At 54.4% G+C, this 25,276-nt stretch overlaps 11 protein-coding genes across 11 annotated transcripts; 4 read left to right on the top strand and 7 right to left on the bottom strand.

Moving 5' to 3' along the window:
• Positions 1–288: 288 nt before the first annotated feature.
• Positions 289–833, bottom strand: CC84DRAFT_1050439 (putative RNA binding protein; the record flags this gene model as incomplete). The annotated part of the gene is made up of 3 exons (XM_018173466.1): positions 289–327; positions 420–543; positions 670–833. Coding segments are annotated over 3 exons (327 nt in total), but the record flags the coding sequence as incomplete, so codon positions are not given.
• Positions 834–1,397: 564 nt separating this feature from the next.
• CC84DRAFT_1119465 (uncharacterized protein) lies at positions 1,398–5,042 on the bottom strand. The gene is made up of 6 exons (XM_018175552.1): positions 3,930–5,042; positions 3,521–3,877; positions 3,272–3,472; positions 3,006–3,224; positions 2,732–2,960; positions 1,398–2,686 (listed from the first exon to the last, which is right to left on the bottom strand). The coding sequence occupies exons 1-6, from the start codon at positions 4,968–4,970 to the stop codon at positions 1,527–1,529; spliced, it is 3,207 nt and encodes a 1,068-aa protein (XP_018036287.1). The 5' UTR covers positions 4,971–5,042; the 3' UTR covers positions 1,398–1,526.
• Positions 5,043–5,612: 570 nt separating this feature from the next.
• Positions 5,613–6,683, top strand: CC84DRAFT_1164337 (putative 26S proteasome non-ATPase regulatory subunit 9). The gene is made up of 4 exons (XM_018178466.1): positions 5,613–5,848; positions 5,901–5,973; positions 6,020–6,351; positions 6,446–6,683. The coding sequence occupies exons 1-4, from the start codon at positions 5,693–5,695 to the stop codon at positions 6,572–6,574; spliced, it is 690 nt and encodes a 229-aa protein (XP_018036286.1). The 5' UTR covers positions 5,613–5,692; the 3' UTR covers positions 6,575–6,683.
• Positions 6,684–6,890: 207 nt separating this feature from the next.
• On the top strand, positions 6,891–8,069 carry CC84DRAFT_1164335 (ras-domain-containing protein). The gene is made up of 5 exons (XM_018178465.1): positions 6,891–6,912; positions 6,990–7,111; positions 7,219–7,311; positions 7,364–7,517; positions 7,565–8,069. Exons 2-5 carry the CDS (start codon positions 7,043–7,045, stop codon positions 7,900–7,902), a joined length of 654 nt encoding a protein of 217 aa, XP_018036285.1. The 5' UTR covers positions 6,891–6,912; positions 6,990–7,042; the 3' UTR covers positions 7,903–8,069.
• Positions 8,070–8,499: 430 nt separating this feature from the next.
• On the bottom strand, positions 8,500–9,268 carry CC84DRAFT_1205584 (uncharacterized protein). The gene has a single exon (XM_018181983.1). The coding sequence runs from the start codon at positions 9,092–9,094 to the stop codon at positions 8,513–8,515; it is 582 nt and encodes a 193-aa protein (XP_018036284.1). The 5' UTR covers positions 9,095–9,268; the 3' UTR covers positions 8,500–8,512.
• Positions 9,269–10,379: 1,111 nt separating this feature from the next.
• On the bottom strand, positions 10,380–12,478 carry CC84DRAFT_1176010 (uncharacterized protein; the record flags this gene model as incomplete). Its single annotated transcript, XM_018180185.1, has 3 exons — positions 10,380–10,395; positions 10,451–11,996; positions 12,046–12,478. 3 exons carry the CDS (start codon positions 12,476–12,478, stop codon positions 10,380–10,382), a joined length of 1,995 nt encoding a protein of 664 aa, XP_018036283.1.
• A 779-nt stretch (positions 12,479–13,257) lies between these two features.
• Positions 13,258–15,099, bottom strand: CC84DRAFT_740586 (UDP-glucose 4-epimerase). Its single transcript, XM_018187257.1, has 3 exons — positions 13,954–15,099; positions 13,650–13,902; positions 13,258–13,601 (listed from the first exon to the last, which is right to left on the bottom strand). Exons 1-3 carry the CDS (start codon positions 14,887–14,889, stop codon positions 13,360–13,362), a joined length of 1,431 nt encoding a protein of 476 aa, XP_018036282.1. The 5' UTR covers positions 14,890–15,099; the 3' UTR covers positions 13,258–13,359.
• Positions 15,100–17,621: 2,522 nt separating this feature from the next.
• Positions 17,622–18,997, top strand: CC84DRAFT_740570 (uncharacterized protein). The gene has a single exon (XM_018187255.1). The coding sequence runs from the start codon at positions 18,016–18,018 to the stop codon at positions 18,787–18,789; it is 774 nt and encodes a 257-aa protein (XP_018036281.1). The 5' UTR covers positions 17,622–18,015; the 3' UTR covers positions 18,790–18,997.
• CC84DRAFT_740571 (uncharacterized protein) lies at positions 18,998–19,971 on the top strand. Its single transcript, XM_018187256.1, has one exon. The coding sequence runs from the start codon at positions 19,205–19,207 to the stop codon at positions 19,739–19,741; it is 537 nt and encodes a 178-aa protein (XP_018036280.1). The 5' UTR covers positions 18,998–19,204; the 3' UTR covers positions 19,742–19,971.
• On the bottom strand, positions 19,757–21,326 carry CC84DRAFT_740509 (endo alpha-1,4 polygalactosaminidase precursor). The gene is made up of 2 exons (XM_018187254.1): positions 20,319–21,326; positions 19,757–20,201 (listed from the first exon to the last, which is right to left on the bottom strand). Exons 1-2 carry the CDS (start codon positions 20,934–20,936, stop codon positions 19,773–19,775), a joined length of 1,047 nt encoding a protein of 348 aa, XP_018036279.1. The 5' UTR covers positions 20,937–21,326; the 3' UTR covers positions 19,757–19,772.
• A 935-nt stretch (positions 21,327–22,261) lies between these two features.
• Positions 22,262–24,662, bottom strand: CC84DRAFT_1205580 (uncharacterized protein). Its single transcript, XM_018181982.1, has 5 exons — positions 24,117–24,662; positions 23,331–24,005; positions 22,829–23,284; positions 22,656–22,781; positions 22,262–22,609 (listed from the first exon to the last, which is right to left on the bottom strand). Exons 1-5 carry the CDS (start codon positions 24,644–24,646, stop codon positions 22,297–22,299), a joined length of 2,100 nt encoding a protein of 699 aa, XP_018036278.1. The 5' UTR covers positions 24,647–24,662; the 3' UTR covers positions 22,262–22,296.
• Between the last annotated feature and the right edge of the window lie 614 nt (positions 24,663–25,276).

Raw genomic sequence — 25,276 nt, 5'->3', positions numbered from 1 at the left:
ACGGAGTTGCCAAGTTCAGGCCTCATCACACCATACCTCGAGACAAGAAGGCTTATTTTTTCATGTAGATGCTTTCATTCAATTCATTTCATTCGTTCGTAGGTGTGCCTTCCTCCAAATGGATTCCATCCCATCCCTCGCATTCCAGCAGAGGTCGAGATCTTATGCCATGCTTGCCAGTCCCTCATTTTACCGAGCGGGCGTGGCTGACCAATGTCATATATCCTCGTTCACGCCCATGCAATGCCGTCCGTGTCCTTGTCGAGAACTCTAGTGAGCAATGCTGGGTCCCTTGGTGATGTTGGTGTCGCCCTGGCGCTCCCTGGCCTGTGACGTATCGTATTAGCACCTATATCCATCTCTAACATCGACCTTTGCCCACCAACGTAGGAAGGGCAAGGAAGGTGAGGGCAGCTTACATCGCTCTCCTGCAAATCGCCCTTCTCCAGAATCTGCTGCACGACGTCCTCCTCCTTGTGCGTGCCAAACTCGTTCTCGAGCGCGCTGTGCGACGCCGTGTCAAGGATGCCCTGATTGCCGTGTCTATTTCCGTGCGTCAGCGATATCCTTTGCGTAAGCAAACACCTTCACTGCATCCTCCATGTCTTCTAAAGGGGGAGGTGTTCCCCAAAGACCGGTCCAAGGCTGACAGGTAAAGTAAGAACGTACTTGTGCGTAATGAACACCTTCCACCCGCCGACAACCTGCGCCAACGGCACACTCTTGTCCCCTCTCCACTGCTTCACCGCATCCGTGCTCTCCACAAAGACAATGAAGTCCTCGTCCTTGCCCTTGTAGTGCACCTTGGTCTGCTGTTCGTTTCCGCGAGGCATGATGTGTTCAACGTGTGACTTTGTTGGATTGGATATTGGTTCGTGTGATCGAGCTTGTCAAGAGGCAGATTGAGTTTGTGAGTCGTCAAGCAAGTGTAGTGGTCTGAGTGAGGGGCACACGTGTGCTTTTGTAGCTCTCCCCAGCTCCAGCGGGGCACATGCGAGAGTCCGACGTCATCGCCAAGACCCGCCCTTCTCTCACCTTCCAAGCCCGAACAGGCACCACACCACAATGGACGAGCCTCACTGTGCCCTGGCGCCGCTGAAACACACGCAAATGCCAAGTTTCTCCGTATTTCCAGAGCAATGATGACGCTATTCACATATTTGATTGCCATCTATCCAATATGCGAGCTTGCGTGCTTTCTTCAAGTCGCGTGCCCAACGTGTGGGTGACGTCATCGACCATCCGATATCCGTAAACAACGCAAACCCTCACCAACGGCGGTATGCGGGTGTGCCTTGCAGCAGGCCCTGTGATCTGCATGTGCCGATTCCCGCCATCCTCTCCTGAGGCGCCGTGAAATCACTATATGTTCCATAGAATGCCTCGCGTCGAGCAAGAATAGTCGAGGTCGTCACACTATACCCATGACTCTCACCCTTCGCGTTTTCCAACGGCCGTAGCCAAACCTTCCTCGATCCAACGATTCGCAATACTCTTATTTAACTCGCTACGCTCCTCTTGCGGAATCATACCCAAAACTTGAAGATCCTGCTTCTGCTCTTCAGAAACTTCTTAGCTGGCGGCGTCGAGCCAAACGACTCATCCTGGCACGTCCTACGTTGGCAAGTGTCCTTGCCGTTGCTCTTCTCGTTCTCCTGACTCTTGACTGGCTTGGATTTACTGTCGGGCGGGCACAATGCTGTGCTGTGCGACGCCATTGAAGTGCTCCTGCTTTCGACGCGGCTGCCAACACGACTGGCGGTGTCCGTCCGAGGCAGGCCGATCAGATGCGAGGACAGACGGCGTGTGCGTTTAGGTTTCCCGGGCGTGCTCTTGTCGCTCCAGCGCTCCGTTCCTGCGGCTCGATTTGCAAGGCGTCGCCGACGGCTTGAGGGCCTTGTGCCTGGTAACTCAAAATCGTTAGGCAGAAAAGCAGCTGGCGCAGTATGGAAGTCCACCACAGCTGGAGCGGGTCGACGGTCTGCAAGAGCCTGTCCACGGAGATTTCCGTGTGACATCTTGTGGACTCTGCTGCTAATAGAGTCTTCCGAGCGCGTGTTACTGACGCCGGAGAAGCTGGGCGAGCGCCGAGAGAAGTTGCTTGCAATGCTCGCCATGCTGAGCTTCCTCATTACCGAGTTGGCCGATGCGCGGAACTGGTTCTCCACCCTCCGGTTCCCCATCCCTGGAAATGGTAAGATGTCTTTAGTCCAAACGTCTTCCAAAGCAGTCTCTAGACGAGTTCTCTCAGCCCTTCGCGGGGCCAAGGTAGGCACATGAGTTGCGGACAGGTGTGATTGCGACCGAGTAACCAAGTTCGGTGCGAACGGGGGTGATGGTTCTGGTGACTTCTGCGCCTGAGTGTTTTTGATAATGACTTGAGTCAAATGAGTTTTCGAGCCTAGGGTCGCTGCGCGGTGGACCGACATGCGTCGCACCAGGCTGTCTGCATGACCAAACAAAGGTCCGATCGATTTGATGTCCAAGGATAATGATGAGAACATATCTTGCATAGTCGACTGTCCTTCAGCGAACTCATGTGTCTCGCATACAACACGTTGGCGAAGCTGTTTCTTCCAGACTTCCTCTTCCTGAGATGAGCAGGCGCTCATGATGATCTCATGCAAACGATGGCCGTGTTCGAACACCAGCTTCCAAGAGTGTGGAGCGGTATGGCATTGCAGACCTCACGCGAGTGAGCTGAGATCTCAGGAACGACGAAACAGCTTACCTCGTCCATTGTCCGTCTCTTCGATGCTTCCGTTAGCGAGCGCGATTGATGCGACAACGCTATACGGCGTGAAGAAGCGCCCTGCATTGGCGAGGACAAGGCAGGACTTATACAAGACACAAGCCATGTATTGTCCTTTGACACGATCAGGAGTCTGATAAGCCACATGAAGCACACCACAGACAAGGACATGGCCAAGCAACCGAAAGACGAGCGCTTTTGAGATGGCCTATGCAGTTCAGTATGCTGCACGAGCCTCGAGCAACTAACATACCTGTTCCTGGAACATGAGACGATCTTGCAGTTGCCAGGTGATTTCGATCAAGCGACGGGTCTTGGGATCGTCCTTGGCCTTGTTGACCTCACGTATAGTCTCTTGCAAGCGGAATAGCGCCTTCTCAATCTCGGCGTGAGCTTCCGGATCATCATATACAGGTGTATGTCGGCAGAGATCACCGAATAAGAGTGGGTACTTGCAAACCCTTTGGATTGGCTAGAGATATCAGCTGAATATAGCAAGACCTCAGCGTAGATTCGAACCTTGATCAATAAATCCGGGAAACTCAAAGCCTTGCGACTGGTTGTTGAGCGATTGTTCTCCGATGCAACGACCTTGGACAGAGCTTCGACTCCACGCTCGAACTCCTGCCAGCCATGGAGGCCTTTGCACGTCGAGGTAAGATCTTGAGACATGGTGGTCCAATGCGCACCGTATTCCTCATACGTGAAGAAACGTTTCATCTGTCAAAATATTAGCCTGGACGAAGTTGAAGTTGGAGACTAACACACGTGTTTGTTGAAGATTCTAGCAATGTCGCCAATGGTTTTCGTATCTGTCACTAGACCCTGCGGTCGCCGATCGGGTGATCGACCGATGTCCAACGAATGTCGAAGCCTTCGAGTGATCTTGTGCTCAAAAAACCGTCCTGGCATCAGGTCTGCGCTATGGAAACGGATGTGCTTCGCTTTGGTGGCCGGATATGCCTCTTGATGAGCGCTTTGGGTAGAGTCTGCTTCAGGGACCACTTGATGAAGCTCAGCAAGCAACTCTTCGTGCAATTGTAGAATCTGAGAGATATTTCGTTGAATAGCTGCTCGTCTATGGGCTGGTAATGCGGGCACGCCGCTGAGGATCATGAAGTAATCCTTGGAATTTGTCAGCTCCCGATGTTTCCTCAGGGTGTCAGAGCAAACTTACATTAACCAAAACTTTGAGGTCGGCAATGTAGCTCTCCTCCGTGGAAATGAGTTCCTCGACAACCTTGCGTCGCTGAGCGGACCGCAGCCAAGCTCCTTCATCGATGATAGTGCTCAAAGCCCCACCATGGCTCTCAGTAGATATCCGTGCTTCCGAACAATGACTACTTCTCTTTCCTAGACGAACATGGTCTGCAAACCCGGGCGTATCGGATCGAGGAGCGATGCTGGCACTGGCCACAGTGATTGATGCAGAATGTATCGCTGTAACGTATCCCATCGACGACGACATGGAGTCAGAGAATCGTCGAGCTCTTTCTGTGATCGGCACAACGGGCGGAAACAGTAATGCCTGGTCATCTATCATCTCGACTGCCACGGAAGGTACTTCGGGCCCCGGATCCCTGTGTCTGTGTATGTGTCGACACCGCAGAGTGCTCATCCATTGTCGGAATGGTTGCGGACTGGCAACATCCTCGTCATGTTCTTCCAAATTCACTTGGGCTTCGTTTGCAGTGTTGTCCGACCAGCGTCCTTCTGGAAGCGGGATATGAATGGCTTCGTACAAGTCGAAGAAATCGGTATCGTCGTCGGTGTTATTGTCAACCACCATAGGCTCCGGTGAGCTAGGGTCGCTTGATAGACGTTCCGAGCCTTGCGTGGTCATCTTTGCTCTTCTCGAATAAGGGTAGGTGGGAGTCGTAATCTTGGAGAACGAAGGAGCTATACGATTGAGCTCACAGCTTCGCTTTCGAGGTACATTGTCGTTCAGGCCAACGTGGGTATGAACATCGGTCTCCGGGACCAGGTCCAACAGCGAATGTGAGCCGGGTGGTGGTGTATTTTCCGTTCCGCGAAGCTGGCCACCGGCCTGGCCAGAGCCCAAGGAGTAGAGTGAGCACGCGGAAGCGTTTCGAGGGGTAATGTCGCGGAGAGCCCCAAAGGCGACATCTTTGAGTGGTGAGCATGAAGCTAAATAGGGATTGTCGCTGAAGGAGCGCTTAAGAGGGCTATGCGGCCGGAGGGACAGCACGTAGGCCATTGCAGAGTTGGTGGCAGTTTAGGCACTACTGCATCGGTGAAGTAGGGGAGGCTGTCGCTGCATGGGAGATAAATATTATTCGGATGCCAAAGTCGCTAGCCAAAGGAACGACGAGTGCTCTAGAGGAGCCTCGAGAAGGGTCTTGAGAGACAGCAACGGCTAAGCATGGAAAGGGGCCGACTTGCATTGAAAGGAAGGCGCGCGGTGACAGTGCTTCAGAGGAAAAGAATGAGCGGCAGGCAAGGGCTGTCGCGTGGGTGTCTCCAGGTGCGAGGGCATGGCAAAGTCTCAGTGGAAAGATAAAGACGGTGCGCGAGGTCATGGCACATGCCGTCTCGTTCGTCGAGCAGGTGCGACATTGTACTTGGAGCTACTTGCGAGGCAGTCGCCATCAAGCTCTTACTTGTTCGTAGTCGATCTCTGCTCGTGTCGCCGTCTGCGAGGGATGATTATCTAGAGATGCGCATCAGACAGTCACCATTGCCGACACGTTCCTACGATGTGTCCTTACGCAGAATTGTTACCGCACGGATGTACCTATGCGGACATGTTCTGATGTACTACGTCGCGTAGATGGCGGACGTCGACGCGATTAAGTCCAGGCAGAGAAGCGCTAGCCTCCGAATGTGTTCTAAGCTTCCCCTCCAAACCCCGCAAGCTCACCGTGCCTGGAGCTGGAAAAGAATCCAACGTCAACACTCGGTAAGCTCATGGGAATATCTATGGACGATCTTCACGCACCGACTGTGGCCTCGGGCCCAACGACTGGAGGGTATTCAAATGGCGTGTCTAAGGACCAGCTGTCGCTGCAGGAGCTCATGGCGGAGAAGGACCGCGTCGAGGCAGAGCTCAAAGCTCTTGGACAGGTGCTTGATTCTGTATGGTCTTGACTCTGCGCATCACTGGAGACTTGTCTAACTACTCTATTAGCACGGCGTCAACATGAACACGACCCTCACCACGTTCGACGGCTTTCCGCGCGCAGACGTTGATGTTGCTCAGAGTACTACCGCCACCAAGGGGAGAGAGGTGTGCTGACGGTTGGACAGTCCGAACAACGCGCGCACGCATAATCCGGCTCAAGAACGACTACAAGGACCTCATGGCGCGCATCGAGAAGGGGCTGCACGAGCACCATGCGCGTCTTCAAGAGCAAGCCCAGAACAACACAGCCACCTCTGCATTCTCGCTCAGCGCGGGCGGTGCTGCACCTGCGGCGGTAGAAGCGCCTTTCGCAAAGGTCAACAGCGTCGTAGCAGGCAGCCCGGCCGAGACAGCAGGCTTGCAGGTAGGCGACAGCATAACAAAGTTTGGTTGGGTTGACTGGACAAATCACGACAAGCTGGCACGCCTCGCGCAGGTGGTGTCGCAGAACGAGGGGGTGAGTGATGATGGCATACCTAGGGCGCGCATGCCCGAGCCAGCTTGCACGGCTCGGGCTGCACGTCTGCGTGGACAATGCTAACGGGCTACAGCTTCCCATCATCGTGAAGGCGCTGCGGCCCAGCGCTGCAGGCCCGGCAGAGACAATCGAGATGCGCCTCACGCCGCGGAGCAACTGGGGTGGCAGAGGGATGCTTGGATGCAACCTGCTGCCGTTGTAGGGCAGCCTCGGTTTGCGGACGTAGAATTGCATAGCATGGAGTTCAAGGAGAATGGGCATGATATCCCGGCGCATGCTACTCTATCCATTCCATAGTAAAATACGTGTCAGCTTTCGCCCAATGTTCATAGCGGCTTGGGTTGAGTGCGCAGGCTACGCTTGCGCTATGTCGCCTGCCTGCCTGCCTGGCGGTTGCCTGTGAAGCAATTTTTGGCTGACTAACCAGCCTCACCGCCCGGGCCGCTTGGCCAACTCACCTAGCCATAAAAACATGGACCTCTGCTTGCCCCACGACACTGCACTCCTTCAGCCCCTCGCTCCCCACCTCGCCCATTAAAGGTACGCCCGCGCACACCACGAGTCCACGCCGCTCACCCTCGATCGCGTCCGGCCGCTGGAATCTAACTTTTCCGCAGTTTCTGCGCAATCACAACATCACTCATAACCCCGCCACAACACACCACACACCATGGCCGAAGCCGCGGGAAGCGTCCCCACCTTCAAGCTCGTGCTTGTTGGTGATGGTGGTACCGGAAAGGTGAGGATTCCTAATTTTGGTCGCCTTTTTGCGCGCTCGCCTTGCGATGGCGGCGGTTCGCAGGGCGATCGCAAACCCCCACAACAAGCGGCTAACGATCGAGGCAGACCACTTTCGTCAAGCGCCACTTGACTGGAGAGTTCGAGAAGAAGTACATTGCGACGCTCGGTGTCGAGGTCCACCCTCTCGGCTTCACCACGGTACGTTCCGCACACTTCTGCGCGCTGTAGACGGCATACTGATAGCAGGCAGAACCTCGGACAGATTCAGTTCGACGTCTGGGACACCGCCGGTCAGGAGAAGTTCGGTGGACTCCGTGATGGATACTACATCAACGGCCAGTGCGGTATCATCATGTTCGACGTTACCTCGCGTATCACCTACAAGAACGTCCCCAACTGGCACCGTAAGTCAACTCTTCGAAAGCGCAAAACATCTGCTCAAATATACCAGGTGACCTCGTCCGCGTCTGCGAGAACATCCCCATCGTCCTCACCGGCAACAAGGTCGACGTGAAGGAGCGCAAGGTCAAGGCCAAGGCCATCACCTTCCACCGAAAGAAGAACCTCCAGTACTACGACATCTCGGCCAAGTCCAACTACAACTTCGAGAAACCCTTCCTCTGGCTCGCACGAAAACTCGTCGGCAACCAGACCCTTGAGTTTGTCGCCGCCCCCGCCCTTGCCCCCCCGGAGGTCCAGGTCGACCAGGCTGTGCTTGACCAGTACCAGAAGGAGATGGCGGACGCCGCGCAGATGCCTCTGCCCGACGAGGAGGACGCTGACTTGTAGATACGGTCTTATGGACTCGCCTCGGCAGCATCCAAGGGCTGCACGAGCGCTGCGACGGATTCACGAGCATGATAACGGGCATCTAGCGTTTGGAATAGTTTGGGGGCAAGCATGCGTGCGGACGAACGAACATTACTAGCGAAAATGGGTCTAGATGAAAGGAGTAGGTGTGGGTGGGTGGAGCTTTTCTTCGAGCTTTCCTTCCATTATGAGACGCTGGAATAGCTGGCGTTTCCGATGAACAATTAGAGCCTCGAGGCGTGCTCGAGATCATACCCTTCGCACTTTCCATTGTGTCTGTGATGTACAGAAGGCAACTCTTGGCATCTGCTTCACTTGTCGTGCGCAGGTGCGCTTCGGGAAAGCTGCGAAAAGTTTTGCGCACGCTTTGCTAACCTCGCATGTGCATTTGACGTCATTGTCTCCATAGGCTACATCCAACACCACGTGAAGCTTACGAAGCCCATTTGTATTATTACGATTAACATTGAAGGTGCCGGCGCATTATCCCCTCCAAACTGCAGCTCCCAGATAACCACAGTAGGGATGCATACACATCATTGCCTACCAGCCACCACCCTCTGCCACCCTCCCGATGCACGTGCACCTATCAGTCCAAGCGGCAAATGACTCTGCTGTCCGAAGTGATGACAACGTTGACCGCACACGAACCGCCCTCGTAATGCTCTGAAAAGTCGACCCAGCAAGTTCCCACGACAGTATCACCTTCCTTGACAGTCGCATACCCCTGTCCCTGCATCTCCGGCGTCAAATCGAAAGCACGCTTGCAGTCCCCCTCCGCGGCGCTGACAAGCCTGAAGGTGCGGTCGTCGCAGTAGGGGAGGTCCTTCTCGCACCAGGACTCCTCGAAGTCGGCGAAGCGCTGCGCGCCGCAGCCGCCAGCGTTACAGTAATTGGATACTGTGGCTATTGGGGTGGGAAAGACGGTCAGCAGGAACGCCGGGTTTGGAATTGGGGTGAGGGGGTACCGCGGGATATGTATGTACGCACCTCCAGTTACTTCCACAGGCTCGCAACCCACGCCGGGGATGCAGTTGAGACTGATGCGCTGGCGCTCTTGGGAGAGCGTGAAGAGCTTTGGATCGGTCTCGCGGGCGAAGAGGCTGTTGAGGGGAGTGGCGGCTGCAACGGCGGCGAAAGCCAGAATGGCAACGGCGGTTGAGGGCTGCATCTTGGAAGCGGGGACTTTGGTGGGAGCACAAAATTCCTGTCGTAGACTCGAGTGCGCTGAAGTAGTAGCTGCTGGGTAAGGATATCTGGTACCAGTTGCTGCTCCTTATATATCTACCCGGCGAAAGTAGTCTTCTCGTACCTCCGCAACGACATGTCTTGGAAGAACGACAGACTCTTGCATGGCATCAGTTCATACGAGGTCCATACGACGGCACCATTCTGTATCGATGCTGCCCAGGAGAGGAGGATCGTGTACGCTGCTTCAGGACGCCGCAGTCCCGCGATCACTGAAGGCCTCGATTAGACAGGATCGCCATATCGTTGGCAGTAGGCTTCAAGACAAGTCCAGGCCAAGGCAGTGACGTCGAACTCAGTTCACTTCGATCGACTCTTCTTGGTAGATACCTTGTTCAATATCAGGAGCTCCGTCCTCGATTGCATCCTTTCGTGTCCGGAAAAGGGTTCGATCATGACCAATAGCCCTTTGCCGAGCTTTCAATGCTATAGTCGCTGGTCATAGAAAGTCAATTGGAGTCTAAGCTCAAGAACCAGAACGCATAACGTCGGTCTTTGCCTAGAACAAACTTCGTATACCCCCAAACCCCCCGGACGCAGTGACGTAGCGTTTGGTGCAGCAGTCCGTGCTCGACTGAGTCGATGGCCGCCAATTCCCATTTATAATTAGAGCTTAGCAATGTTGCCTGAGATTGGCTCCATGTCTATTGGACTCTTTGGGTGCCGAGTATCGACTGGTTATGATCTAAGTCATTTTGTACCGGCGCCATGATGTGGGGGCCGTATCAACACATCCGGTCAGATGTTCGTGAAGTGAACAATGGTGGATGTCTCTTGGAACTGTATCTCGCGAACCACAACAGGATTTTGAAAGATAGCACATGAGTAATTCCAAGGACAAGGTTGCAATCAGGTCATTGTTACGCTTTCATGGTTTTTCATAAATCTACTCTTCGTCTTGTACAGGCGAAGTTTTGTTCTACCCGCCCCGCTAACAATATTAAAACCCCAGCCGCGGTTACATGGTCCACTCCGAAATCATAACGAAAGGCCATTGCTCCGCGATATCCAACTGCAGGCAACAACAAAAACATGCGTGCTGGAAGGTCGCGAAATGATTGTGGAGAAGGGAAGAGAACAGGTATAGCGCTGTTTTGGATATATACCAATGAACTTATAGATGTAGGTGCGCAGTAGGATAGATTACAAAGATCGGGGTAGGTGCGGTAGATGTTATGTCGTATGTTGAAGCTTCCTCGGGGGTCTCATTACGACTTGAGCATTCTGTGCACATGTTAGTCATAGGTACTCGTAGACAGATCGACACGGGAATACTCACGGCGCGATAAGCTGGTTGTACTGCTGCACAGGTACCGTAGCACCCTCCTCGATCACATTCCTGATGACCTCGTCGCCGGCAATGTTATTCCATAGATGGATGCTCATCGCCTTCTTGCTGTTCCACAGCGTGTGAGCTACGCCGCGCACTTGCCCCAGCACCACGTGCGCAATGTCCCACGTATGGCTGTACTGCTGCAGCGTTCCCACGTCTAGACGAATGCTCTGCTTGATGATGTCATCCTGCCCGTCGGGGACGAGGAACGACCAGTAGGAGAGATGCACCACCGACGCCATGACGACGACGCATGTGAAAAAGGGCGTGTGATAGATAAGCTGGCCTGGGAGCTTGATCAGGGATGAGATATTCTCCGCCGAGGTGAGGCACTTGGCGGTGTGGATCTCGCGGGTCTGTGTCGGCAGCAGGACCTGCCCGGGCTGCACGCAGATATTTACGTTTTCGACACGGCCGAAGCCAAGGTTGCTGCGCGGGCGATGCAGCATGATTGTGCTGCCGGCGTTGACCATGTGTGCCTGGAAAAGCACCTCGTCGATGACGCCGTCGTTGTTGACGATCTCGAGCTTGTTTGCGGGGAGGTGCAGACGCCAGTTCACGAGGTATGAGTCTACGACATCGACGGCGTGGTACTCGAATTGGGAATCCAGGCGGGCGACTTCGAAGACTTTGCCGAGGATACGGATGGCGTCGATGAGGTAGGTGAAGGAGGAGAAGATGATTTCCTCGGGGGCAAAAGCCGAGTCATCGTACTCTTGCAGGGTGTGCGGGTAGGGTATTGCGCCCGAAAAGTACTGATGATCCTCGCAGGGGAGAGGGACGTCGGTGGCGATGTCTTTCAGGCGGAATTGCACGCCTGGATTGACGGCTGTGAGCATGCCGTTGACGGTGTAGGAGGACCACCATGTTCGTCTCCAACTTTCTTCGAGGACGCGGTCGTTGTTGCCGTGGATAAGGGCGTAGTCCATACGGTTCATGCCGAGCTCTACTACTAAGTTCTGGACAAGGCCAAAGATCTGGGCGGAACGGGGAACTTCGTTGCAGGCATGGAGACCGACGGCGTAGAGAATCAGAGCTTGCACTGAGAAACCGTCTCTTGGAAATTGGCCACTGTCAATGGTTCGGTTCAGTGCCTCCTTGTACATGTCGGTGGGCATCTCGGCAAGGTAACATGATCCCAGATACTGCACAGCATACTCTAGGAGAGGCGCTCTCCGGTCTTTGAAAAGCTGCATTAACTGAAGCTGGGGCACGCAGAACGGATGAGAGTTGTAAAAGTAGTGGTAGAACGCTTGGATAGGCGTGGGCGGGCCCAGATGGCCGAATTTGTTTAGCCTTTGGGATCCATTGAGGTTGAGCTGGGAGGTGGCACTGGGGGGAGTGACGAGACCAATGGTGTGAGGAGAATTCAGCTGGTTTGCAAGAGCCAATTCATTTGCAAATGCATACTCAGGCGACAGCGCCTGGTGGCTGGTAGGAGTAAGGTTCGTATTGAGCACAGGACCCGATGGAAGGGCATTCGGGTCTGGCACTATCTGATATGAGTGGATGTCGGTTGTCGTGGAGGGCCGTTTACAAACCTGGTACAGGTGCGCCGTTCTCCCCAGGCTTCTTCCTCTTTCCCTTCCACCCACGGCGTGACTTGATGTAGGTGCAGTCTACACCATCAGCCCTGCATCGGGAACATCTCACGCCGCCATCGCACTTCAGATGGCGGCTGCGGCACTGGACGCACGCGACGGCCACGGAGGTGCGCGCTTGGTTTCCATTCTGGGCGCCCTGCTGGCCGTTTTGCTGGTCGGTGGCACTGTTCTTACGCTCATTGTCAGATTTGGGGGTCAGGGCGGGCGGAGTGTTGCTTTGCTGGCTATCGTGAGTGGTAGAGCTTGCCGAGGGCGACAGATGTAGCGCCAGAGGCGACGAGTCGGCGGATTGCTGGGGCTGGGTCCAAAAGGCGGGATCCACTGCAGCCGAGACGGCCATATTGGCCAGCGGGTAGGGCTGCGATGCCATGTTGAAGCGAGCGGGGCGCGATGCAGACAGCGCGCGCAATTGCGGGAGTCGTCCGGACTGCCTGTGGACGCGATCACGGTGGGGAAGTGGATGTCGTGCTGCGGCTCGCATCCAGAAAGCGCGGGCCTGTCACGTGCCGCCTAGCGCTCCTGGTGGAACCACCCCTCCCGTGTTGTGCCGCATCGAGCGTTGATGGCGTATTTGGCGCCATGGCTGCACAGCTCTCCTTGCGCCTGCCCTAGCGCTGCCCGACGCCTCTTTGTTCCGCGGCGGGCGACCGTGTCCTGGCGGCCTCGTTGTCACTCTGCGGCCGTTGCACTGCAGCGACGCGCGGGGCGCAGCGGCTATCTCAGACGCCAAGATACGCGCCTCCGCGGCCCGCATGTCGCGAATCTGCGACAGGGAGCATGGTTCTGTCTGGACAGCAGGTCAGGCGAAACCACATCGCCATCTCAGTCTGCACCGCGTGGAATACACCTGGAAGGCTCGCGCCAGTCACACCACCGTTCGCCACGCTGCCGGCTAGCACATCCGCCATCACTGCTGAATCGCTCGGAACAATGACCCTAGACTTGGTTCACGCTGTAGCGCGCCATTCGGGCCGACATGACCACGACCATGCTCCGCGGCCAAACGCGTTGTCGCATCTCACCCAAGAGTCATGTTTGTGCAGATGAAAGAGATGTTTTGATTACGCCAGGCCATCTGGGGCCAAATATCGAGAAGAACATCTAAGACGCTAGGATATGCAAGTGCAGATATCAAACGCCCAAACGCCTTGCTAAGCCTCCAGAAACCACCTCTACCGGAATGTGGTCTTGGAGAATGTTCGTCAAATCACACGAGCCCGCTGAAAATGCCTCCCCATGCCAGCTCTACCCCTAGGTTTCCATCTCGTCCGGTACTGGACACCTTCCTTTGGTAAAGTTCCATACGTCTACCGAACAGTCCCTCAACGTCTTCTGTGCCTTCCACGCAAGCTCGGTCTCGGCTCGCTGAACCTCTGCAACACAGAAGCCAACGTCACCTGCTCTCCGGCCTACCTCACGCACAGGAATCGCTCTTCCAGAGGTACTCTGCAGGCTCTCGTGGACTTCTCGCACTGTGTGTCCCCGGCCAGTTCCTGATAGTGGTTAGCAGTGTTGTTCGAAAAGCTTCAGGTCAAATTTACCCAGGTTGTATGCCCGGAACGGTGCCTTCACACGACCAGCTGCGGACGCTGCCAAAGCAGCAATATGGCCTTGGGCTAGATCGACGACATGGATAAAATCTCGAACAGCTGTACCGTCGGGAGTATTCCAGTCGGTACCAAAGATGTCCAAGACGGGCTTAGCGCCTGTCAGGACGGTGGCAATTACGGGGATGAGGTTGCTCGGTTTCTGGCGAGGATCTTCACCCAGCAATCCCGACTCATGACATCCGACCTAGCCAACCCTCATCAGCATGTCTCCAATCGGAAAATGCGGGCCACTTACCGGGTTGAAGTATCGTAGGGCTGTGATCGACCACGATGCATCTGACCGCGCAATGTCCGCCAGAATGGATTCGCACATGAATTTCGATCGACCATATGGCGAGGTGAGGCCCATCACTCCGGGCGTCGCTTGTCGCTCAAAACCGTCGCTGTCGATGAAGGTCTCGTGGTGGTGCACGCAGAGCTCTTCACGCAGTGGGGCCCCACAGTTGGCGCCTTCACCGTACACTGTTGCCGAAGATGAGAAGACAAAGTTCTTGATACCAAATTCCTCGAGCAGACCAAGGAACTCCACCATGCCGCAAACATTGTTCATGTAATATTTGAGTGGCATACGGATGCTCTCCTCGACCGATTTGTAGGCAGCAAAGTGAATTACGCCGGTAATTCTGGACTGGCGTTGAAGTGTCTGTTCTGGCGTATCTTCTGGTTCCATGTCGATACCGGAGTCGGTGCGCTGAAGAGCTGAATACGGAAAAGGCATCGTTGAAACAGCTACAGGCTTACTGCATATGCTGTATGACGAGTAGCTTGCAAGGACCGATCTCATCATCGGGCTTCTGTAGTCCAGCTGCTGGAATTGCAATGCCGGCATTGGCTTGTTGAGCATCGCGCAATGTTCGGCTGCTAACGTCTGGATACGGTGCAAAACGCTTTCGTACGAGTTGCTCAAGTCGTCAATGACCAGGACGTTGTAGTCCGCCTTCAATAACTCGAGCACCGTATGAGAGCCGATGTACCCAAGGCCTCCCACCACCATGATGAAGGAAGGTGAAGCATTTTCGCCAATGTCCAATGGATCCGCCGCAATCTCTTCGTCGAACAGGACTGACCTCTGGGTGTCCGGGGTGCTGACAGCTTGGGGCGACTCGGTGACTGACAATGAGAAGCTGGAAGGAGACGATGCTCCCGTGTTCGCGTCGAGGTAACACTCCATTGCGATATCGAAGAGTTGAGAAGATTCAAAGAGTGACTGCGATTCTCGACGTTACCTGGAACCGGTACGTGCTATCGCCTTATATATGTCGAAGCTTTGAAACGGCTCACGAAGCATATCCCGATCTGGTGGAGTATATTTCGATGCAAGGTTTTTTCAGTACCGCCCAATATCGTTTGTGCTGGGCCGCCCCTTGGCACGTTCCGGCCGCTTCATCCCGATTTATTCTTGTCAGAAGCTGGCCCTCCGGTCTAGCACTCTCGAATATAGGCTTTCCTCGGTTACATCCCTGTACAATTTGTACGGCATCACACTGGGCTACGTATTCCCATATGGTGCGCAAGCGCAGCTTCCAGATGCTTCTCTGGGTTTTCCGTAGGCCATGCAAGTAGGATCTGGCTGCAACAGGGACGCATACTGATGCCGCCTGGTCTGGCCCACAGCATCACGCCTACATCCGCTCGTTTTACTACTTTTGGTCTCACACATCTAGACAAAACTTCGCAGCATGCATTCACAGATGCTGCACCCTCTCCGGTCACTCCCCGGCTAGCCTTGTTCAGTTCTCTCAACAGGCAGGTAGGTACACGTGCGCGATTAGCCACGGCCGCCTCCGTTATTCTCCCGCTTCACGATCTCCCCTCGACCGGAGGGTGGCCTCCCGTCTTTCAGCTGTGCGAAATCTTCCTGGAGCATCCCGTCAGTTTGGTTCGAGAGGCATATTTCTTGACCAACGAACAGCTTCACTGCATCCACGAGTACTGGTCACGGCAATCGAAGACCCGAACAATGAACCCGGTGGTACTGTTGCCGCCGAGGGAGGGCTGCTTGCATGGTAACCACATATTATACGCAGTCAAGTATGTATGCATAGTCGGTTACGTGTCTACCACGTGGTGCTAAAGTTTTACTGTTGAGCCCTTCACGGAGCTGCAGTCTACTCGGGAAGGCGTTTGCATGATGCCCTGCTCGCACTTCTGTATAGAACGATCATGGTATGTGCACCAGAAGCTGCCTCCCAGGGACTGGATTTCTCAGCAGCTGCTTGGAAGTCATGCGTCAAGGGAGGGCTGCGATGGCCAGGGACGCTCCTTTCATTTCGGCATTGGGCATAAGGCAGCACTTCTACTCCCACCCGACGTCGGTACAGGCGGCGCAGGCTCTGCGCGTCGTATAGAACTCGTTCGCCCAGCCTGACCAGGTTTCGCGGTGGTGGACCTGGCAACCGGATTGTTCAAGGTTTCGGCAGTTGCAGATTTTGCCACTAAAGGTACATTGCAATGCTTGATCCAGGCGCAAAAAGCGGCATGCTGTGCGAAGATCCTCGAAGTCTCTACGTGCTCGCCGTGGTTTTCGAGAAATTTCTCGTCATGAGACACACTGAGTACATACTCTATCTCAGTCGACACAATTTTCGAAACTAGTTTGAACGTAGCCGCGCTTACGTGGATCAAAGGGAGTATCATCACGAGCTGTGCTTTCTCGAAATCATATCTGGAGCCAACAAAAATACAACGAGCACCTTCCAAAGTCCTCTCGTCGAGTTTGAATGTACTCCTCCCTCAACTCGAGTCGGATCGAAGCACTTTCGAAGCATAGCGCAGAGCAGAAGGGACAACAATACGCTCAGAATTGCTCAGCGAGGTCAGGTTGACTCCGTACATTGGGTCGGGCTCGGACTCCGACTCACCACCGAGCAACCACTGAAGCGGTCGTACTTTGCAAACCCAATCAAGCGTGCGGTAGCACGTCATGTTCCTGACAATCATCGTCAAAGCATCAGTCACGAACAGTGGCATCTGGTTGCGTGCGTTAATCATTCCCGATCAGCTCTCATCACTCAGACGCTTGACCATTCCGGCGGGATGGTAAGATTTGAGAGGGAGGTTGAATGGCGCGAGTTGAGGTGACTGGCCCAGTGAATCGGCGTCCTAGTCTGCGCGGACCGTGAGCCCGATGGTGGAAATTGCTGTCGCTGAGCAACGCCACCAGGAACAGGAATGGCCAGATCATGAGAGGGTGTGCGATCGCGAAACAAGCAATGATCACTACACCCTCCCCTTTCCCCGCGAAACTCCAAGTCCTCCACAACCTGGCGGCAGCGGGGCCTCTCGCTGCTTTTACACCCTTGACCGGGGAGGCAGATCCCTGACCAATCCTGGTACTGACCCCATTCCTGGGCGCGCTAGAACCCTACCTCTGCGCCTTTCCTGCATGAATTGCAGCGGTCAACCCGTCCCGGTGCCGGTTGGCCAGCAAGCTGTATATTCGTCCTATACAGCCTCAATTCGCTCCCCACAATTGAATCAGGGCTTGCTATTGCGCCTTCGGTGTTGACGTGGCGTTCGTTGCCGAACGCCTCCGGGTCCGAGGTCTACAAACTGGCGAACTTTGCTGTGACAATGCTTGTCATCCCGGGAATTTTGAGGCCAACCAGATTGGCGACGCGGCTCTTCGCAGACTTTCGAAGCCTCCTCCACTTTCGAATAGCTTGAGGCGAAGCCGCGTGTCAGCACCATTAACTGATTAGGAAATGTACCGGCGCCACGGCCAACGACATGATCGCCATCCGCCACCGCTTCAATACATGCACATCTGTTGTACAACGTTGACACGCATACACCGTATTCGCACGAACCTCAACGCTGAGTCGTTTTGAGCACGGAGCGATCAGGAACGCTTTACATTGAAGCGACGAAAATGTTGTTGCTATTCATGGACACGGCTTTCCATATCTGCACACCTCCAAGAGCGTAGTTGTTCGGATTCAGACACCATGAGCCTATTACGATATTTTCTCAGATTCAGCCCCAAGCGCTTCGTGATGCAGGCCAATACGAACGAGGGCTTTGTTCAGGCATCTGTTCTCGGAGTGGTGTGAAAACCATCTTTACCTATGCATGTTCTATTGTTTCATACTCCGTCAAGACTCTAGTGTGCGTGTTGAGAACTACCAGGATGGTTCTGGAAGTCTTGCTGATGCCATGCATAATGGTAGAACAACTATCGATTCTGCAAGTGCGACTAACACCTCCGCTCGTGCACAAGTCTACGCAGACCCCTCGATGCTTCTTGGGCTGCATGTCTCGAGCTTCTTGTTTGCCGTAGCTCTGGCAGGAAGGTGAGATGGATCGAACATCACGACATGCAGAGCTTCTCGCGGAGACAACACCAAGTGGTCACGACATGCAGGATGCATTGCCGACCCAAGATACCGTAGGCTGCTTGCAGAATCGCATCGTTAACCTAAGAGGGGTGGTAATTTCAGCATTGTTGTTGTGCTTTCCCTCTGCCGCACAGAAATACCTGGAACAAAAATTCGACACACCGATCGGAATCCGTGACGATTGCTGCAACCCAATGTTCAGAATGTATGACTTTTTCCATGCTGAGACGCATTTCACACACGACTGTAGAGTCCGCAAAGCTTTTCACCAACATGGCCAATTATCCATTAGATGCAGTCTACGCTCGTATCGACCAACAGCAGCAGAATTTTACGAGGTGTCTTGGCATCGCTGGCCCGGTGCAAGCAGATTGGGACACATGGAACACACTAAGAGAACAATCTTTCCCCAAGCCGTTCCTAGGCGCCGAGCTGCAATGCTGATCGCGCTGTTTACGGTTCGGACATCGGCTGTGGTTCGGAATGCGCATGCTCTAAGCGAGTTTCTTGCCGTGAACGAGATGGGTGCTCTCATGCACGAGCAAAGCCGACAGGCGTCAATAGACTCGTGCATGCGCAAGAACACTAGTTCTTTCACCTCCTGCTCTTTTTCAACTGCCCTCAACAATATTTTTGAATTAGGGACGCGTACTCCCTGCTTTGCAACGCCTGGCGGAATTTGCAGGGTTCTTGAGTATCCCTGCTGGCGCCCTGTGCCGATCTCCCTACCCTAAGATCTGGTACAATTCTTCCGCATTTCACCCGTTCGCTGGACCCCGGTCCTCGATTTACCAGCACAGAATCCACCTCCTCGATCTGGTAAAATAACCGCGGACAAATCCCCCGCAGTCTCGACTCTAGCGATGAAGAGTTGCAGCACCTCTGCATTAGCGATGTTTGGGCCCTCATCAACAACATCGCGATGTAGCCCATGTGTCGCGTAGGAGGTGTTGAGTTCCTTCGCTCGTCGTGTTCGGACATGGCGTTCTTGGACACGGAGACTAAGGAAGTGGATCTTCTGGCCCACAACCTTAAATCCACGGTTCTAGGGAACTTTGGACACTGCAGACCACGGCCTTTGAAACGCCACCTTCGTCAAGAAGCACGCAGAATGACGTTTCCGATGAGGCTCAAGTCAGATGATTGCCCATGATCAGCAGTGTATATTGGAGCTGCGCTTTACGGCCGTCGCGGATGATATTGGCGAGGGAAAAGAATCAAATGTTCTCCTCAAGCTTTCACCCGCACTTGCCGCCATGGTGTGTTTTGCCGCACCGGTACATGGCATTCAAAAAGCCTTTCTTCTTAATTGCGCTGACGAAGCTTACTCTGACATGCCTGCGCCTGCTGCCCACGCGCTGCACCCCGCAGTTCCCAAACTCGTCGGCAGAAATGCGCGACAAGATACCTCAACCAGGTACCTCGCAGCCGCATCGGAGCTTACGGACTTGTGTAGGAAGGAGAATACCGATGTTCTGTTCCTGCCGTGAATGGTGTTCCACACCCACCTGCCTTTGCGTCTTGCGCGCGACGGTGTTCAGGTTCTCTTGCTCTCGTCAAACCTTGCACGAAACCTTGCGCGCGCGATCATGCACAAAGCTTTTTAGGTCCGCGCAAATTCCCTGTTCCGTAGCGTCACCGCTTGCAAAATCCCTCGCCCTTATCGCACCTTCAATTGACCGGTGATGTTGATGACATTGGCAGGTAGTCGGACGTTTCACCTTGCAGAATCCGTGCTGTTCACTGCCGTGATCCTCACAGCCTCATCGCAGTACTCCACCCACCCATCCAGGTCCATCTTCTTTAACACGGTGCTGAACCCGCCGGAGCCTGCCGCAGCACCCTGGTCCCCGCAGTACTTCTGCACGACGCTCTTCTTCAGCCCGCTTTGGTCGCCTGCCCCATCGGGGTATTCGATGTGGAATACAGGCTTATCGGCGGCGACGAAGGGTGCAAAGGTGTCGCACTCGCTCTCCTCGACGCACTGCTCGTTGACGGAGAAATGAACGATAGGCAGTACCTCGGCGATGATGTCGCCGGCGTTCTTGAGGCCGAGCGCGAGATGGAGCGGGACCGTTAGGTTGGAGAGATAGGCCATGAAGGCGATGCTGTCGGCGGCGGTCAGGCCGAGCCCATTGTCGTTTTGCTACGGCACAGTCAGTCCTGCGTCCAGTTTTTCGCACCTCATGTCGATATTGCACTGTCCTGGCAGCAGCAACAACAACAACAGCAAACAGACCGTGCAAAGGGACAGCCAACTCACAAATCCGTCAACATTGTCCGGATCCACCCCGTCGCAACCCTTTTTCCCTGCTAGCTCCACCCTCTTCTTCATGATGCCCCTTACATTCTCGCTTCCCAATTTCAGCCATCTTTCCCCCGGCCACCCATCCAACTCCTTCCCCATATCCTCCTCCTTAAAGTCTCCGCTGTCTGGCCGTCTAGGCTCATAGCTGCCCCCGCTGAAGTAGCAAATCACTTTCTTGCCAAGGCGATGCAGCGTTGCGATTGTCTCGGCCGGTGTATCAAAAAGGTCGATGTCGTAGACGGCAACGTCCGGAGTCACGCTCGTGGCGTCTTTGTCCAGTATCATGTTGGACTGGAGGATGATCTGCCATGTGTCGTTTACTTTCGGTGTCCACGTGATATTCCCTGTAGGCGTCGGTAGGGGCGATGAGGTGGGCGCTGGCGATCCATTGTCGCCACCACCGTTTCCGTCGTCGTCACTGTCATGCTCGCGCCCGATGGTCAGGCCGAGCCCAAGGCCCAGGGCAAGCGCCAGCACCGCGAGCGCAAGCGCGCCGCCTAGGATGAGTTTCCGCCGGAGAGACCACGGGCGGCGGGTCGCAAGCTTCTTGGAAGTTACTGTTGTTTCGTTCATTTTGCGTGCAGCACTATTGTCCTGCGCTTCTGACGGGACGGACACGATAGCTTTTGTATACCCAGACGAGAACGCTGAAACAAAACGCGCACACAAGCAAATCGGAAGGATGTCCGTTTCGGGCTTCCAAATGAAACTCTCTTAGGCAATAGGCAAAACAAAACCGTTCCTTATACGCAGCGACGTATCAAACTCGTCGCCAGCGTCCAGCTCGAGGCGCAGGCAGAGGCGGTGCGGTGCCTCTTCGGCGGTTTAGCATACGCAAACGTAAACAGTGGCAGAGACAGGAAAAAGCGAAAGCTGTGCAACGTTCATCTGGCACGGGGATTGGGTAGGTAATATGGATATGGGATGGGACGTGCTAGATGGGGCTTAGTTTGCAGGCGGGTAATACGGATCGTGGCGCACGGTAGGCGCTTTGTGGGGCATGCTGCTGTACACATCGAGGTCTGCGTTCGGCTTAGGTAGCTGGGGGCTTCTCAGATGGACGTTGGCGGGTGTAGAGGACATCGATCCACGATGATCGGTGCAGGAGTAGCATCTGTCCGTGTCTCAGACCCAGCGTGTATGATCTTGCTCATCCGGATCACGCAAAAGCTTTCAATATACTAAGCCACCCGCGCAATAACAGCACTGTTCCGGACCGCAAGAGAATTAATCTACCTGCATCTCCATCCAGCTAGTCCGCAGCTTCCTCTGCTCGTGCTGTGGCTGAGCCTCGATCCCGATTTCTCAAACGACTCGCGGAACGAACACGATCTACCGTGCTAGTTTTCTCGCTCACCTTTGCAGAACGCACCAGCACGTACGGGCTGCGTACATACGAGAAACGGAATGCCGGGTCGTCGCGTCCTCAGCCGCACGCATCTCGTGTCCAAAAACATCACGGAGAAGGAGGACGTCTGCGCGGCGGTCCGAAGACGAAAATCGCGTCCGTGAGAAAGGTACACTAGTGCCCGTGCGTCGTGATTGGCCGGTGCGACGCCACACTATCCGCTTTGGGGGGCAGCGAGTTGGGTGGCATCTGGGCAATGCAATTGTATGCAGTGGGTGCATGTACGGGTGCCGTTGTTCCCGCAAGGAAGATCTTACGTTTCGATTTGTATGATGGAGAACGGTGGGGAGCGGGATGAGCGCGCACGGGTGCGGTGTGTGCAGTTGGACCATGCTGCAAAGAACACACTCCAGGGCCAAGCTAATCGCTTTGTGGACTCATGCGAATGTCTCAGGGACTCGTCACAAAGGAAACATATTTTGCTTTTGGGTATAGCAGTTACACTACGTCCACCATCTCCACCGTCTAAGCGAATGCATGCATCTCTCTCCCCTTGTATATCTAAACGTACAATCCAAACCCAATCTACAAGGGCAACGCCCTGCTAAATGTGTACGTCCGACTCGCGCCGCTCATAGTGACCCAGTACGTCAGCGGATCCGTGCCAATCTGCTCCTTCGTCGCGCCCGTTGACTGCGCAGGCGTGATGGGGAACGTCACAGGAATCGTGGTACCGCACTTGTTACCGCCCGCGGTATAAACTGTCACGCTTTCGATGCCCTTGCCGTCCGCGCTAGTTTGCCAAGTGAGACTGGGGCGGCACTGGTCGCGGGCTTGGCGGGCGAGGAAGGTTGCGGCGAGGTCGTCGTGTTTGAGGGTCTTGAAGGGCCAGGTTGTGCTAGGAATGTTAGCTGGTGTAGTGGAATGGCGAGACAAATACTTACAGGCGCATGATTTCCGCGGAAACAGTTTCAACCCAGGTCATAAGGAGGGAGAACTGGCCCTTTTTCCCGTTGACGGTGGTTTGGGGGACGTCGTTAACCCGGAGGTTTGCTTGATGGAACATGTAGCTGCGACTTTGGTTAGAAAAGGTAGCTATATTGGTGGATGGACTTACGCGTCCCAGTGTAGGCCGAAGAGGTTGCGTACGGCCGTGTCGCGTGCGTTGGCCAATAGGTCATTGAAAGTGCCCTTTCCGCCAGAAGTGTTGATCCATTCCTGTAGAGTGCACGCCGGAAGATCGCAGTTGTAGTAGATGACCGTGGCCCATCGTGGCATCACATTAATGCCGGCATAGCCGTTGGCAGCTACAGTGGTGTTCAGAGGCCAAAAACGGTTCACAGTGTTAAGTAGTAAAGGTCTCGTGTTATCACCGACAACGTTGACGATACCATTGTCTTTCCAAGCCTGAAGAGCATCCGCGTTGTGCAGGCCAGTGATGGCAGGAGGAATGATACCCTTCGGGCTGAAGCGTGCAGCAGCATCAAGTCCGACCTGCTTCAGCCAGGCCTGATTGAACGAGATCTCTTTGGAAGTATCCGCGTATGTGGCATTGGTTAGATCTTCGTGAGTACTTTTTTAGGTTAGACAAGGTCAACTGACTCGGGTGCAGTGCTTACAAAGTGTGCGAGATGTGGGCGAAAGCGTCACGGTTGGATTCATCTGCAAACCAGTTCAAGAGATCATCAATTTCATTGCACTCCAAAGACCACGAATACTTGGTCGGAGTTGTTGGCCAGATGTCCTTGCCCGTACCCGGTGGCTTGGTATAATCGGGAGGTCCATCGGTCTGATCGGGATATTCGATAGCGGTATTCGGACTGCATGTGCGCTGGCCTTCAGAAGTGTCTGTTGCCGCCTCAATAGCTCCGTTTCCGTTGTGTCCGATTTCGACGAAGTATTCGGAGCCTTTCGGCATCTTCGCATTGAGTGTAGTCTGCCAATCGACATGTGCAGTGAGATCGTCAGGTTTGCAGCGGTATGTTTGGCCAGATGGTGTGTAAAGCGGGGTCTCCAGAAACATGTCATCCACCTGCGTGTTGAAGTATAGCCTGCGGAAACCAACATAGAGACCTCTCGTGACCCAATTGATCCATGCATGTTGTAGGTAGTTCGAAGATGGAGCCCAATCCAGCGCAAACGGTAGAAACCATGCCATCTGTTGGCGCGTGCCAATCTGGTTGATAACACCAGCTGTGCCCGAGTTACTGAACTTGGCGAACTCCCAAGCGATTGAAGAGTTGGTAATTTGTGCAGGGTTGTGGAAGATGCCTGCGATTGTGACGTTCGCGCCCCTGATCAGTCCGTCAGTTACACTGCAGCCTCGGGTGTTGGAGGAATTGGCATTGGCCAGAATCGTAGGAGATCCTCAGACTTATGCGAAGCCAGCGCAAGGTGGGACTCACGATTTCAGACCTGCAGTAGAGAACCCAGTAACGTTGGTGAAGACAACTGGCTCATCCTTAACATTGCCACCAAGACTCACAACCCCGAAGTCGCTTGTGGGGAAAACGTCGAGGCGCACCATGCGCACACCAAAGTTGGTCTGATAGTTATAAAGCTGGTTCCATTGCGCTCTCGTGAGAGCACTGTAGTATTGATCACCGTAGTTGTAGCCAACCTCGCTGACTATAACTATGCCACCGTAGTTTCCGTGTGTGGCGGATGCGTTGAGGATCGGTAGACTGCTTATTCCGGCCTGGGGAACAGTGATTACTTCGAATGGAATCCCATAGCCTTGGAGACCTGACGTGGCACCATTTTGTGCAGATGTGTCGTCTCGTGCAAGGACAAGGATGGTGCTGGAGACAGTCGCAGCTGAGATGGCCGCTGGAGATCCGTCATCGGGAGCTGTTCCATTCTGCTGCGCGAACGTGCTCCCAGTGAAGAGAGCACACGTGAGGAGGAACAACGACGCAAAGAATGATGGCGCCATTGCGTGAACAGTGTCAAAGAGCAACAGCGTGAAGATACAAAATTTTGGGGTCTTTTGTCGTATTAATAAATCTGGGCTCGGCAGAAGGACCACGGTGTCTATTGGGCAATGGCCAGACCATTGGTCTAAATGGAGAATAGAGAAGCATATACGCACAAGCCAGAACTATCGATTCGCAATGCTCACCTGGGTGCCGTTTCCCGTTGTAGAACTGGCCTAGATCTATGACGCGGCATGGTGAGTACTCGATACGCGTCTGGCAGTGTGCACTGCAACCCCAAAGCTACACTGTTTACGGTGTGTAGCGTGAGCAGGAAGCCTGGTGGCGCTGAGCAGATATAATTGGACAGGGTTCTTGGCAGAAGGCCAGTTCAGGCAGGGACACGAGGTGGCAGAATCTGCGCCACGTGTAGAGGCTGTCTTTAGGTGATATCACCGTATAAGAAACGTGACAGCAAGGCATTGCATTGAGCATGCAGGCCGGCAGAAGGTGCAGGTGGACAACCGGGAACGTGCCACTGTCTGGGCAGGCTGTTGGAAAGCATGGCGGAGAACACCGACTTTCCTAGACCTAGACAGAGAGGACCGCCGGGAGCATTTCGGCTGCACAGTTCCGCAAGAGCTGGAGTG

This window comes from Paraphaeosphaeria sporulosa (genome assembly GCF_001642045.1).
Source record: "Paraphaeosphaeria sporulosa strain AP3s5-JAC2a unplaced genomic scaffold CC84scaffold_5, whole genome shotgun sequence".
Classification (NCBI taxonomy): domain Eukaryota; kingdom Fungi; phylum Ascomycota; class Dothideomycetes; order Pleosporales; family Didymosphaeriaceae; genus Paraphaeosphaeria; species Paraphaeosphaeria sporulosa.
This window is presented reverse-complemented; position numbering and strand designations above follow the sequence as displayed.